We start from the raw sequence: 16,225 nt of genomic DNA, 5'->3' as shown, positions 1-16,225 counted from the left end.
CAAATTGTCCCTGTTTGCAGATGACATGATTGTATATCTAGAAAACCCCATTGTCTCAGCCCAAAATCTCCTTAAGCTGATAAGCAACTTCAGCAAAGTCTCAGGATACAAAATCAGTGTACAAAAATCACAAGCATTCTTATACACCAATAACAGACAAACAGAGAGCCAAATCATGAGTGAACTCCCATTTACAATTGCTTCAAAGAGAATAAAATACCTAGGAATCCAACTTACAAGGGACGTGAAGGACCTCTTCAAGGAGAACTACAAACCACTGCTCAAGGAAATAAAAGAGGATACAAACAAATGGAAGAACATTCCATGCTCATGGATAGGAAGAATCAATATCGTGAAAATGGCCATACTGCCCAAGGTAATTTATAGATTCAATGCCATCCCCATCAAGCTACCAATGACTTTCTTCACAGAATTGGAAAAAACTACTTTAAAGTTCATATGGAACCAAAAAAGAGCCCGCATCGCCAAGTCAATCCTAAGCAAAAAAGAACAAAGCTGGAGGCATCACGCTACCTGACTTCAAACTATACTACAAGGCTACAGTAACCGAAAACATTATTACAAATACTTTTCCTGCTAGAAATCAGACTGACTGACATACCTTTAAAAGAAAACTCTCGAGGGATCTCTATGTTAGTAAGATAGTCTCACATTCTACTCAGCTTCTGCTTTGGTTTGTTTATTTGTTCTTCAGATATTTGTTGAATGTCTAGTTCTTTTTTCTTTTTTTTGAGACGGAGTCTAGCGCTGTCGCCCAGGCTGGAGTGCAGTGGCGCGATCTTGGCTCGCTGGGAGCTCCGCCTCCCGGGTTCAAGCAATTCTCCCGCCTCAGCCTCCGGAGTAGCTGGGACTACAGGGGCCCGCCACCACGCCCGGCTAACTTTTTGTATTTTTTTAGTAGAGACGGGGTTTCACCGTGTTAGCCAGGATGGTGTCGATCTCCTGACCTCGTGATCCACCCACCTCGGCCTCCCAAAGTGCTGGGATTACAGGCGTGAGCCACCGTGCCCGGCCGAATGTCTAGTTCTTATTCGCTCTGGTAGTATTAAAAAAAGTGAAGCACTTATAGCATTCTGAGTTGCACCTCCCTTTAGGGGAGGATTTATATTTTTATATTATCTTCCTATTATAATGAACTTTAAAGTCATCCAGTTATGCCGAGCACACAAGGTTGACGTTTCAAAATATGTTTCTTGAGTTTTCCAGCTAATACAATTGTTCTTTTTAAGTACTCTTGAAATAAATTCTGGTAATATAAATAGAGATCTGGAACAGGTTAAAATGAAAAGTTGATAATTTTTATTTAAATTATGAAAATAAGAATAAGAACTTTGCAGAAAAGAAGGAAAATAATTATTTGATAATCTACCCATCATAACGTATCCATTTTTATTGTTTGGATATTCCCTTCTTTCAAAAGAAAGAAAAAGTTCTTTTTCATGGATTTCATTTTCGTTATGATTTTAGTGTACTTAAAATTTTTATCCTGCCTTTTTAAAAACTTTATATATATGCATTTTGTCATGCCACTATATGTTCTTTAAACAGTCTTACCAACCACATTATATTTCACTGACGGATCCACAGTTTACTTCATCACTTCCTATTGTTGGATTTTGAAAATGCTTTGATTGTTTTGGGTTTGTAAGTAACACCACAATAAACAATATCATACATATAGCTTTTCTCATCATTTTTAATATTATCTGAAGAAAGATTTTCAAGCTATGAAAATATAAAACGCAAAATTGTTCTTTCTGAAGTAAGGTTAGAATAAAATAAGGCAGAATTAGAAATGGAAGAGAGAGAGGGTTGCTACCGGATGGTAACTTAAGTCAAAGTGGAAAATGGCGGGGATGCAGAAAAAAGAGGGACCGTTTGAAACATGACTATAAAGCTACTAAGGACAGTCAGTTACATCGTAACCAAGACACTTGTGTCCCTGACTGTCAACTTATGTCATTTTCATCAAGGGTCACAGTGCTCTTTGGGGAGGAGGTAGGAGTGTGCAGGGCTGCTTGTGCCGATGGACTTTGTACTTTGCATCAGTATGGACCTGTCTTGTTACCCTTCCTTCGATACACGTGATCATCTCAAAGATACTGGAAGCCTGGAAAATACCCATGAATTAGCCCTTTCTGACTCTTAATTTGGGGTCTTTATTTTGCTTCTCATTGTTTCCACCCTATTCAGGTTTTTGTTTGTTTGTTTCTGTTTTTCATTTGTGATTTGACTGTGAAATTATTTCTAAACATTTTACATTGATTTGAGTGTGAATTTACTTAGGTCAATGAAGGATAATTGACTATATTTTATTCATGTTATGACAAGTGTTCTTCATATATAAAGTGGAATAGTAATGGCTAAGTGACATAATGTATATGAAGTGCTTGGCAAACATAAATGTTAGTTCTTTTCCCTGCCTTTAACTCAAGTGTCTTCATTTTAGCTGTTGTAGTGAGAACATGTCAAATTGCCTGCAAGTATTTTATTCTCCTGTGCACATTGCTCAGCAGCCTGTGAAGGAGCGGTTTTGGCAAAGCAGAGAAGTACTTATTTTTGTTCGTTTTATGTACAACCCCTTACTCTCTTTTTTCCCTCCTTGTGTGAATATTTGATTGAAAGTGTAGTATTTTTTCAAATTTCCTTATTGGTAAGCAAAATATTTTAGTGACTCTCAAAGCACACTCTAGTAATAGAAATAATAATAGTAATCCTAGAGGCGGAGGATTTAAAGGCTGCTGACTTTTAAAGTGTAAAATGGTTTCAAGAGGCTGGTCTCAGTGGCTCATGCTTGGAAACCCATTTTGGGAGGCTGAGGCAGGAGGATTGCTTGAGGCCAGCATTTTGAGGCCAGCTTGGGTAACATAGTGAGACCCCATCTTTACAAACTTTTTTTTTTTAATTAGCCTTGTGTGGTGACATGCAGCTACCATCCCAGCTACTCAAGAAGCTGACGCAGGAAAATTGCTTGAGCCTAGGAGTTCAAAGTTACAGTGAGCTATATGATTGTGCCACTCCAGCCTGGGAGCGAGTGAGACCTTGTCTCAAAAAAAAATATTGTTACAAGAAATTTGGGATTTTTATAATGGATTATCTCACCCACAGCAGATTCAATCATGATATATTTCCCCTAATAATCTACTTATTATCTAGATGTATTTCAGTGGGGACAAAATTATGACAAAATTCAGATTGAGGTGATTGATAGGTAAAAAGTGTACAAAAAAAGTGATAGTTGGTATTCAACATATCCAAATGGCCTGTTTATCTTGATTCCCTCCCACTTAGCACTGCTTGAGTCATGACTAGTGAGAGGTATGATAAAGGTCTGTGGGAGAAGTTAGACCTAGCACTCAGCCACTGGTAAAATTTGCTAGCAAGATGTTGGGTTGGCTCATATCTGCTTCCGATGGAAAAAGTTATAATGGAAAGACTTTCCTTAACATTTATTTAATGTCTATGTGATGTTATTCAACAAGTGAGTTTCACTGTACCCTGAATTTATATGTAAGTAATTTTATGATAATATATAATATTCAGGCTAAAGAAGACTAAGGAGACATGCAGTGTGGCACCACTTTGGGAGAAATCAAAAGGTAAGCTGACTCGTCCTTTTTTCTACTACCTCTCTTGGGTGTCATATACCTTATCTTTTTTTAAAAAAAATTCCTTTCTTTTCATTGATTAATTATCTTTGTTTTGTTACTACTTCTTTTAAGCTTTATTTTATAAACTAAGTGGATGTTGGGTTCATTATAAACATACTTTTATAATTTCAGGACTCAAGGGTAGGCCCTCATCATATCTCACTTGGGCCATTTAGTGCCTGCAAACTGGTCTTCTTGTTTTGAATGTCTGATCTTTGAAATCCTTCAATACCACAAAAAAAGCCTAAAACTTTGACTTCTAATCACATTAGTCTCTTCTTCAAACACAATGACTCCCTCGTTACCCACAGACTGAGTATGAACTCTTTAGCTTGACATTGAACCCCTTACCATCTTCCCTCAGCTTTCCTTTCTAGCTTTATCTTCTAATTGCTATTTTTGTGAATCCTGTGTACTTATGACATCTAATACAGAACTTATCTATATACCAATAGTTTTGGCCCCAAAAAACTACTTTTAAGTCAAGTTACTCCTAAGTTCATGGTGATTAAAAGGGTTTATGGTACTAAGGTATATTTTATTTGCCATTTGTCCTTCAGTCTATCAAATGATTCATCCTTTCCTATGTGCAACAATTATTTCATTAAAAGCTTAAGTTTTTTATTGAATCAGTACAAATAGCCTACCATCAAAGAAACCAGGACTAGACAGATTCACAGCTGAATTCTACCAGATGTACAAAAAGAGCTGGTACCATTCACACTGAAACTATCTAAAAATTTGAGGATGAGGGATTCCTCTGTAACTCATTCTATGAGACAAGCATCATCCTGATACTGAAATATGCAGAGATACAACAAAAAAAGAAAACCACAGGTCAATATCCCTGATGGACATTGATGTAAAAATCCTCAACAAAATACTGGCAAGCTGAATCCAGCAGTATACCAAAAAGCTAATCCACCACCATTAAGTAGGCTTTATCCCTGCAGTGCAAGGTTGGTTCAACATACCCAAATCAATAAGGCAATTCATCACATAAACAGAGCTAAAGACAAAAACCACACGATTATCTCAACAGATGCAGAAAAGACTTTTGATAAAATTCAACACCCTTCCTATTAAAAACTCTCAATAAACTGGGTATTGAAGGACATACCATAAAATAATAAAAGCCATCTATGACAAACCCACAGCCAACATCATATTGAATGGGCAAAAGCTTAAAAACCTGAAAACCAGCACAAGACACTCACCACTCTTATTCAACACAGTATTGGAAGTTCTGACCAGAGCAATCAGGCAAGAGAGAGAAATAAAGTGCATTCCAATAGGAAGAGAGAAAGTCAACCTATCACTGTTTGTAGATGACATGATCCTATATCCAGAAAACCCCATAGTCTTGGCCCAAAAGCTCCTTAAGCTGATAAACAACTTCAGCAAAATTTCAAGATACAAAATCAATGTGCAAAAATTGATAGCATTCCTATACACCAACAACAGTCAAGCCAAGAGCCAAATCAGGAACACAATCCCATTTACAACTGGCACAAAAAGAATAATATACCTAGGAATACAGCTAACCAGGGAGGTGAAAGATCTCTACAAGGAGAACTACAAAACACTGCTCAAATAAATCAGAGATTACACAAACAAGTAGAAAAACATTCCATGTTCATGGATAGGAAGACTCAATATAGTTAAAATAACTATACTACCCAAAGCAATTTATAGATTCAATGTGATTCCTATTAAACTACCAATGACATTCTTCATAGAACTAGAAAAAACTATTTTAAAATTCATATGGAACCAAAAAAGAGCCAAAATAGCCAAGGCAATCCTAAGCAAAAAGAACAAAGCTGGAGGTATCACACAACCTGACTTCAAACCATGGTACAGGGCTATGGTAACCAAAACAGTAAGGTACTGGTACAAAAACAGACACATAGATCAATGGAACACAATAGAGAGATCAAAAATAAGGCCACACACCTACAACTATCTGATTTTCAACAAAGCTGACAAAAACAAGCAATGGGGAAAGTTCTCCCTATTCAATAAATGATGCTGGGCTAACTGGCTAGCCATATGCAGAAGATTAAAACTGGACCCCTTTCTTACACCATATACAAAAATCAACTCAAGATAGATTAAAGACTTAAATGTAAAACCCAAAACTATAAAAACATTGGAAGACAACCTAGGCAATACCATTCTAGACATAGGAACAGGCAAAGATTTCATGATGAAGATGCCAAAAGCAATGCCACAAAAGCAAAAATTAACAAATGGGATCTAATTAAACTAAAGTGCTTCTGCATAGCAAAATAAACTATCAACAGAGTAAACAGACAACCTACAGAATGGAAGAAAAATTTTGCAAACTATGCATCTGACAAAGGTCTAATATCCAGCATCTATAAGGAATTTAAACAATTTACAAGAAAAAAATAACCTCATTAAAAAGTGGACAAAGGACATGAACAGACACTTTTCAAAAGAAGACATACATGCAGCCAAACAAGCATATGAAAAAAAAGCTCAACATCACTGATCATTAGAGAAATGCAAATCAAAACCTCAATGAGATACCATCTCACATGAGTCAGAATGGCTACTATCAAAAAGTAAAAAAATAACAGATGCTGGAGAGGTTACAAAGAAAAAGGAACACTTATACACTATTGGTGGGAATGTAAATTAGTTCAATCATTGTAGGAAACAGTGTGGTGATTCCTCAAAGACCTAAAAACAGAAATGCCATTTGACCCAGAAATCCCATTACTGGGTATGTACCCAAAGGACTATAAATCCTTCTGTAATAAAGACACATCCATGCATATGTTCACTGCAGCACTATTCACAATAGCAAAGACATGGACTCAACCTAAATGCCCACCAATGGTAGACTGGATAAGGAAAATGTGGTACACACACACCATGGAATACTATGCAGCCATAAAGAAGAACAAGATCATGTCCTTTGCAGGAACATGGATGGAGCTGGAGGCCATTATCCTTAGCAAACTAATGCAGGAACAGAAAACCAAATACCACATGTTCTCACTTAAAAGTGGTAGCTAAGTGATGAGAACACATGGACACACAGAGAGGAACAACAGATACTGGGGCCTACCTGAGTGTGGAGGGTGGGAGGTGGGAGAGGATCAGGAAAAATAACTAATGGGTACTAGGCTTAGTACTCAGGTGAAGAAATAATCTATACAACAAATCCCTGTGACACAAGTTTACCTATATAACAAACCTACACATGTACCCCTGAACTTAAAATAAAGGTTAAAAAGAAAGTTAAAGATTTTTAAAACCTTATTTTAAATTTTTATCATAATCATACTTGTCTTCCTCTAATACACTCATACTTCCATGACTTTGGCTTATGGAATAATGGAGTTAACTGAACACCTCCAAACAAACAACCAAAACTAAAATTACTAAGTAATGCTTCTATTGACATTATTGGTAGCTGTCAGAATTGACTTGTTAGCAGCTCTGCAAGCTCAGTCTATGGAAGTTTATAAGTTTAAATGTTCATGAACTTTTCCTTGGATGTTTTCTCTCTCTTAATTTCATATACTAAAACAATTTCTGTAATCAACAGACAGTGTAAAATAAAAAATATAAATGTTAATTAGAACAAAAGACATTGCTGGCTGGGTGCGGTGGCTCACGCCTGTAATCCTAACGCTTTGGGAGGCCGAGGCGAGCAGATCATGAGGTCAGGAGTTTGAGACCAGCCTGGCCAACATGATGAGACTCCGTCTCTACTAAAAATACAAAAATTAGCTGGGCATTGTGGTATGCGCCTGTAATCTCAGCTACTCAGGGAGCTGAGGCAGGAGAATCGCTTGAACCTGGGAGGCGGAGGTTGCAGTGAGCCAAGATTGTGCCACTGCACTCTAGCCTGGGCGACAGAGCGAGACTCTGTCTCAAACAAACAAACAAAAAACCCAAAAGACATTGCTTTGAATCTCGGCCCAAATGAACATTTGCCAGCCTCTTTTCTAACATTATGGCTTCTGTGTCTTATTCACTCACCTTCATATCCCTACAGTGCCTACACTAGTTTCTGCAACAAAGTAAGTCTTCAGTAAATACTTATTATTTCTTATTTTGATGTGAAGAGTAACATTTACAGATTTTGTAATGTTAAGTCACTCTTGCATTCCTGAAATACACCCAATTTAGAAATGATTTATTATTTGTTTATATTCTGCCACATTTAATTTGCTAATATCTCATTTGGCATTTTTTACCTATGCTGGTAAGTGGAGTGAGATTGCCATGAATTTTCTTTTTTGTTCTGTCCTTGTCTGGATTCAGTGTCCACATTATAATGGCCTTATGGAATGAATTGGGGACTATTCTTTCTCTTTCTGTTCTCTGAAGGATACGACCTAAAATTGGAATGATTTTTCTCTTGAAAGTTTGAGGAAATTCATTTATAAAATTCATTTGGGTTACTTGTTTTGTTTGGGAGAATATTTTAATATTGGCTCAATCATTTTGAATTTAGAGCTCTTAAGGTATTCTAATTTTTCAATCAGTTTTGGTAAGTTATATTTTCTAGAAAATTGCATTTTGTCTAAGTTTTAAAAATTTATTAGCATGAAGTTTAGTCTTTGCTTTATCTGTAATTCTGTTCCTCTTTTCCCAATATTATATATTTGTGCCTTCTTTTATTTTCTTGAGTAATGTCACCAGAGGCTTTCCTTTTTTATCAGTTTTTTCAATGAAGAGCTTTTGTCTTTTTAAAAAATCCCTTTTATTGTAACTTGGTTTTCTACTTCATTGATTTCTCCCCTTTCCTATATTATCTTTTTCCTCCATGTTCTTTGGGTTTACTCTTTTCCTACTGTGTATCTAATACCTATGTTTTAAATTTTCAACCTTCTTTTCTAACATAGACATTTTAGGGTATAAACCTCTCTATATACAACTTTTGCTCCATTACACAACTTTTGCGATATTTATCATTTAGCAACAAATATTTGTATGTTTATTATGATTTGTTTTTTGACTGATAATTTAGAAAATGTGTTTATATGGTTTGACTGCGTCCCCATTGAAATCTCATCTTGAATTGTAGTTCCCATAGTTCCCATGTGTTGTGTGATGGACTCAGTGGGAGATAATTGAATCATGGGGGCGGTTCCCCCATACCGTTCTCATGGTAGTGAGTAAGTCTCACGAGATCTGATGGTTTTATAAGAGGAAACCCCTTTTGCTTGGTTCTCATTCTCTCTTATCTGCTGCCATGTAAGACATGCCTTTTGCCTTCTGGTGTGATTGTGAGGTCTCCCCAGCCATGTGGAACTGTGAGTCTATTAAACCTCTGTTTCTTTAAAAAGTACCCAGTTTCAGTTATGTCCTTATCAGCAACATAAAAATGGACTAATACATGTGTACAAATTTCTAAATATTTCAGAATTTTAAATTTATCTTATTATTAACAACTTCCAACTTAATTGCATTTGTGTGTATGATACTGATCCTTTGAAGTTTTTTCAGGTTTGCCTAATGCCTGGAATCTAGTTATTTTGCTGCCAGAGGGTCTTTTAAAGTGTCAAGTCCATTGTACTGCTAAGAACAGAAGTCCTGATCATATTCTTAACTCTCAGCTGTTTCTCTCTGAACTTCTCACTCATATTACCCCTGCAAACAAAACAAAACAAACAGAAAAATAACAACTACACTGGAGAATTGAAGATAGTGCTTTTTTTTGACACTTGAAACTGAAGTTAAATAATAATATTTTAAAGCAATATAGGTCAGTATTTTCAAAGCTGCATATATGTTTTTAAATAGAAATATTTCTACATATTTGTATATTGTATATAGAGAGGTTTATACCCTAAAATATTTCTACATGTATTTAGGGGTAATACGTAGTGATTGGAACTTTGATGAATCTGGATTCAAATCCTAACTCTGATAGTTACTAAGTATTTGCACTCGGGCAAGTTATTTAGCATCCCTAAATTGTCTTTTTAAAATCTGTAACTCGAGATAGTACAGATGACTATTTCATAGTGTTGTTGTATGGATAAAATAGATGTAAAGTACTTGACAAAGATCATTCAACAAATGCTATCTGTTGTTATTACTACCACCCTATGATAGAAGTTTGATTAATGCTATTTCAGTTAAGTGAACGATTTTATTTTACTTTACAATTTTACTTCACTTAGCATTTATGAGAAATGTTTTTATTTGAAGAAAATAACTTGATAGGCATGTAAAATATGAAATGAGTTAATTATTTATGGAGATTATGCCTTTTACTTTGAAATAAATCTCACAGTTGTCCCATGTTTTAAAAAGTATTGTACAAAATCAGATTAAGTTGGTGCAAAAGTAATTGTGGTTTTTAGAACTGCAATTACTTTTGCACCAATGTAATTTTATATAATTAAATACAGGCATTAAAGGTTTTTTAGATAAATATTTTTTGAGGCACATAGTCATTTTATAAAGTAGCATTAAAACTGAGTGCGGTGGCTCATGCCTGTAATCCCAGCACTTTGGGAGGCTGAGGTGGGCAGGTCACTTGAAGCCAGGAGTTTGAGATCTGCCTGGACAACATGGTGAAACCCCGTCTCTACTAAAAATACAAAAACTAGCTGGGCATGATGGCACACGCCTGTAGTCCCAGCTACTCAGGAGGCTGAGGCATGTGAATCACTTGAACCCGGGAAGTGGAGGTTGCAGTGAGCCGAGATTGCACCACTGCACTCCAGCCTGGGTGACAGAGCAAGATTCCATCCTCCATCTCAAAAAAAAGAAAAGAAAAAGAAAGTAAACATGGCATTTTTAATTCAAAATATGTGTTATATCAAAAACTAGTCGTGTTTTTTTAATTTTCTGGGTACATAGTAGGTGTATTTATTTATGAGGTATATGAGATATTTTGATACAGGCATACAACGTGTATTAATCACATTCACGTGAATGGAGTATCCATCCCCTCAGGCATTTATCCTTTATGTTACAAACAATCAAATTATACTCTTAAAGTTATTTTTAAATGTACGATTAGATCATTATTGACTATAATTGCCCTGTTGTGCTATCAAATATGTGTTCTTATTCATTCTTTGTATTTTTTGTACCTATAAACCATCCCCACTTCCCCCGCATCTCTCCTCCACTATCCTTCCCAGCCTCTGGTAACCATCCTTCTAGTCTCTATCTCCGTGAGTTCAATTGTTCTAGTTTTTAGCACCCACAAATAACTGAGAATATGTGAAATTTGTCTTTCTGTACCTGGCTTATTTAACCTAACATAATGATCTCCAGTTCCAACCATAATGTTGCAAATGACAGGATCTCATTTTTTTATGGCTGAATAGTACTCCATTGTGTATATGTACCACATTTTCTTCATCCATTCATCTGTTGATGGACACTTCAGTTGCTTCCAAATCTTGGCCATTGTGAACAGTGCTGCAGTAAACACAGGAGTGCAGATACCTCTTTGATATACCGATTTCCCTTCTTTGGGTATATGTCTAGCAATGGGATTCCTGGACCATATGGTAGCTCCATTTTTGATTTTCTGAGAAACCTCCAAACTGTTCTCCACAGTGGTTGTACTAATTTACATTCCCACTAACAGTGAATGAGGGTTCCCTTTTTTCTCTGCATCCTTGCCAGCATGTATTATTTCCTGTCTTTTAGATAAAAGCCATTTTAATTGGGGTGAAATGATATCTCATTGTAGTTTTGATGCCTCTGATAATCAGTGATGTTGACCATATTTCATATGCCTGTTTGCTGTTTGCATGTCTTCTTTTCAGAAATGTCTATTCAGGTCTTTTGGCCCATTTAACTAATTAATTAATTAATTTTTATTAACATGAGAGTTTAAATGAGACAGGGTCTTGCTATGTTGCCCAGGCTGGTCTTGAACTTCTGAGCTCAAGGGATCTGCTCACCTCAGCCTCCCAAAGTGCTGGGATTATAGACGTGAGCCACCCCTTTTGCCCATTTTAAAATGGGATTATTAGACTTTTCCCATAGAGTTGTTTAAGCTCCTTATATATTCTGGTTGTTAATCCCTTGTCAGATGGGTAGTCTGCAAATATTTTCTCCCATTCTGTAGGTTCTTTTCATTTTGTTGATTGTTTCCTTTGCTGTGCAGACACTTTTTATTAATAACTTGATGTGATCTCATTTGTCCATTTTTGCTTTGATTGCCTGTGCTTCTGGGGTATTACTCAGGAAATCTTTGACCACTCCCATGTCCTGGAGAGTTTCCCCAATGCTTTCTTTTAGTATTCATAGTTTGAGGTCTTAGATTTAAGTCTTTAATCCATTTCGATTTTTTTTTATATGTCAAGAGATGCGATCTGGTTTCATTTTTCTGCATAATCTCCAGTTTTATAATATCCATAATACCCAGTTTTCCCAGCACCATTTATTGATGAGACTATCTTTTCCCTAGTGTATATTCTTGGCACTTTTGTTAAAAATGAATCCACTATAGATGTATAGATTTGTTTCTGGGTTGTTAATTCTGTTCTATTGGTTTGTGTGTCTGTTTTTATGCATGCTTTTTTTGGGGTTAGTATAGCTCTGTAGTATAAGAACTAGTAGTGTGTAATAGTCATTTGTGGAAGAAATATTTCAGTCACATTATATTTAATAGAATATTATTCATGTGTGCTTAATTCATTTTAATAGCTGACTCCCCACCTCCTCCTCCAGGTTCTGGCTTCAGTGATCCTCTCACTGGAGCACCATCTCAATACTTAGAGAGACTTTCCAAAATAGCCATATTGGAATATGATACCATTCGTCAGGAAACAACCACAAAATCAAAAAAAAGCAAGAAACGAGACCTCCGAGACCGCTGAAAAATGTCGTACAGTGTGATGCTTTCTTCAGTGACTTTTAAGCTTTATATTTTCTTTTTTTATGTGATATGATGCAAAATGATTTATATAAAAATGGAAATGTAAATAAGAAATAAATATTTTACATTATAGATGAGTCATTTGTATTTTGTTAACATTACAGAGATAAATTATATTTTTTCCTTATTTATGTTGAAGGACTATAAATTATGGTTTATGGGAAAATAAGCATAAGATAAATTTTATTCCATGAATTTTATGTACATTGATTGTGTGTTTTGATTCAATTTGATACTCTTGAGTGTCTATTTTGTGCAATGACCTTGGCTAGCTGCTGGGGAAGATTGAAGAAAAAGTGAGGTCTTGAGGGCAGTGCAAGATGGCCAAATAGGAACAGCTCTGGTCTGCAGCTCCCAGCGTGATTGACACAGAAGACGGGTGATTTCTGCATTTCCAACTGAGGTACCTGGTTCATCTCATTGGGACTGGTTGAACAGTGGGTGCAGCCCATGGAGGATGAACTGAAGCAGGGCAGGGCGTCGCCTCACCCGGGAAGTGCAAGGGGTCAGGGGATTTCCCTTTCCTAGCCAAGGGAAGCTGTGACAGACTGTACCTGGAAAAATGGGACACTCCTGCCCAAATACTGTGCTTTTCCCAAGGTCTTAGCAACTGGCAGACAAGGAGATTCTCTCCTGTGCCTGGCTTGGCAGGTCCCATGCCCATGGGGCCTTGCTCACTGCTAGCGAAGCAGTCTAAGATCTAACTGCGAGGTGGCAGTCTGGCTGGGGGAGGGGTGTCTGCCATTGCTGAGGCTCGAGTAGGTAAACAAAGCAGCCAGGAAGCTCGAACTGGGCGGAGCCCACTGTAGCTCAGCAAGGCCTCTAGAGACTCCACCTCTGTGGGCAGGGCATAGCTGAACAAAAGGCAGCAGACAGCTTCTGCAGACTTAAACGTCCCTGTTTGACAGCTCTGAAGACAGCAGTGGTTCTCCCAGCATGGTGTTTGAGCTCTGAGAACGGGCAGACTGCCTTCTCAAGTGAGTCCCTGACTCCCGTGTAGCCTAACTGGGAGACACCTCCCAATAGGGGCCGACAGACACCTCATATAGGTGGGTGCCCTTCTGGGACTAAGCTTCCAGAGGAAGGATCAGGCAACAATATTTGCTGTTCTGCAGCCTCCACTGGTGAACAGGGTCTGGAGTGGACCTCCAGCAAACTCCAACAGACCTGCAGCTGTTGCAGCTGTTCTGCAGCCTCTGCTGGTGAACAGGGTCTGGAGTGGACCTCCCAGGAAAACAGGGTCTGGAGTGGACCTCCAGCAAACTCCAACAGACCTGCAGCTGAGGGACCTAACTATTGGAAGGAAAACTAACAAACAGAAAGGAATAGCACCAACATCAACAAAAGGACATCTACACCAAAACCCCATCTGTAGGTCACCAACATCAAAGACCAAAGGTAGACAAAACCACAAAGATGGGGAGAAACCAAAGCAGAAAAGCTGAAAATTCTAAAAACCAGAGCGCCTCTTCTCCTCCAAAGGATTGCAGCTCCTTGCCAGCAATGGAACAAAGCTGGACGGAGAATGATTTTGACTAGTTGACAGAAGTAGGCTTCAGAAGGTTGGTAATAACAAACTTCTCTGAGCTAAAGGAGCATGTTCAAACCCATTGCAAGGAAGCTAAAAACCTTGAAAAAAGGTTAGATGACTGGCTACCTAGAATAAACAGTGTAGAGAAGACCTTAAATGACCTGGTGGAGCTGAAAACCATGGCATGAGAACTTCGTGGCACATGCACAAGCTTCAATAGCCGATTCTATCAAGTGGAAGAAAGTGTATCAGTGATTGAAGATCAAATTAATGAAATAAAGCAAGAAGAGAAGTTTAGAGAAAAAAGAGTAAAAAGAAACAAACAAAACCTCCAAGAAATATGGGACTATGTGAAAAGACCAAATCTATGTTTCATTGGTGTACCTGAAACTGATGGGGAGAATGGAACCAAGTTGGAAAACACTCTTCAGGATATTATCCAGGAGAACTTTTCCAACCTAGCAAGGCAGGCCAACATTCGAATTCAGGAAATACAGAGAACACCACAAAGATACTCCTCAAGAAGAGCAACCCAAGACACATAATTGTCAGATTTACCAAGGTTGAAATGAAGGAAAAAATGTTAAGGGTAGCCAGAGAGAAAGGTTGGGTTACCCACAAAGCGAAACCCATCAGACTAACCGTGGATCTCTTGGCAGAAAACTTACAAGCCGGAGGAGAGTGGGGGCCAATATTCAGCATTCTTAAAGAAAATAATTTTCAACCCAGAATTTCATATCCAGCCAAACTAAGTTTCATAAGTGAAGGAAAAAAAAAATCCTTTGCAGACAAGCAAATGCTGAGAGAGTCTGTCACCACCAGGCCTGCCTTACAAGAGCTCCTGAAGGAAGCACTAAACATGGAAAGAAACAACTGGTACCAGCCACTGCAAAAACATGCCAAATAGTAAAGACCATTGATGCTGTGAAGAAACTGCATCAATTAATGGGCAAAATAACCAGCTAACATCATAATGACAGGATCAAATTCACACATAACAATATTAACCTTAAATGTAAATGGGCTAAATGCCCCAATTAAAAGACATAGACTGACAAATTGAATAAAGAATCAAGATCCATCAGTGTGCTATATTCAGGAGACCCATCTCACATGCAAAGACACACATAGGCTCAAAATAAAGGGATGGAGGAAGATCTACCAAGCAAATGGAAAGCAAAAAAAGGAGGGGTTGAAATCCTAGTCTCTGATAAAACAGACTTTAAACCAACAAAGATTGAAAGAGACAAAGAAGGCCATTACATAATGGTAAAGGGATCAATTCAACAAGAAGAGTGAACTATCCTAAATATATATGGATCCAATACAGGAGCACCCGGATTCATAAAGCAAGTCCTTGGAGACCTACAAAGAGACTTAGATTCCCATACAATAATAATGGTAGACTTTAACACCCCCCTGTGAATATTAGACAGATCGAGATAGAAGGTTAACAAGGATATCCGGGACTTGAACTCAGCTCTGCACCAAGCAGACCTAATAGACATCTACAGAACTCCATACTCCAAGTCAACAGAATATACATTCTTCTCAGCACCACATCGGACTTATTCTAAAATTGACCACATAATTGGAAGCAAAGCACTCCTCAGCAAATGTAAAAGAACAGAAATCACAGCAAACTGTCTCTCGGACCACAGTGCAATCAAACTAGAACTCAGGATTAAGAAACTCACTCAAAACCACACAACTACATGGAAACTGAACAACCTGCTCCTGAATGACTACTGGGTAAATAACGAAATGAAGGCAGAAATAAAGATGCTCTTTGAAACCAATGAGAACAAAGACAAAACGTACCAGAATCTCTGGGACACATTTAAAGCAGTGTGTAGACGGAAATTTATAGCACTAAATGCTCACAAGAGAAAGCAGGAAAGATCTAAAATTGACACCCTAACATCACAATTAAAAGAACTAGAGAAGCAAGAGCAAACAAATCCAAAAGCTAGAAGAAGGCAAGAAATAACAAAGATCAGAGCAGAACTGAAGGAGATAGAGACACAAAAAACCCTTCAAAAAATCAATGAATCCAGGAGCTGATTTTTTGAAGAGATCAACAAAATTGATAGACCACTAGCAAGACTAATAAAGAAGAAAAAG

General features: G+C 37.5%; 1 protein-coding gene across 2 annotated transcripts in view; it reads left to right on the top strand.

The window, feature by feature from the left end:
- C8H8orf89 (chromosome 8 C8orf89 homolog) overlaps positions 1 to 12,640 on the top strand; it is a 44,726-nt gene extending 32,086 nt beyond the window's left edge. The window contains exons 4-6 of one of the 2 annotated variants that reach the window (XM_054656823.2): positions 2,471 to 2,570; positions 3,565 to 3,620; positions 12,363 to 12,640. In XM_054656823.2, the coding sequence (XP_054512798.1) occupies positions 2,471 to 2,570; positions 3,565 to 3,579 (115 nt within the window). In that variant the 3' untranslated portion in view covers positions 3,580 to 3,620; positions 12,363 to 12,640. The remainder of the gene's footprint in view (positions 1 to 2,470; positions 2,571 to 3,564; positions 3,621 to 12,362) is intronic. The other variant, XM_009455510.4, reaches the window with a different exon arrangement.
- The last annotated feature ends 3,585 nt before the right edge of the window (positions 12,641 to 16,225 follow it).

Source organism: Pan troglodytes, chromosome 7 (assembly GCF_028858775.2).
Source record: "Pan troglodytes isolate AG18354 chromosome 7, NHGRI_mPanTro3-v2.0_pri, whole genome shotgun sequence".
NCBI lineage: Eukaryota > Metazoa > Chordata > Mammalia > Primates > Hominidae > Pan > Pan troglodytes.
Note: the sequence above shows the minus strand (reverse complement) of the source record. Positions and strands in the feature narration are given on the sequence as shown.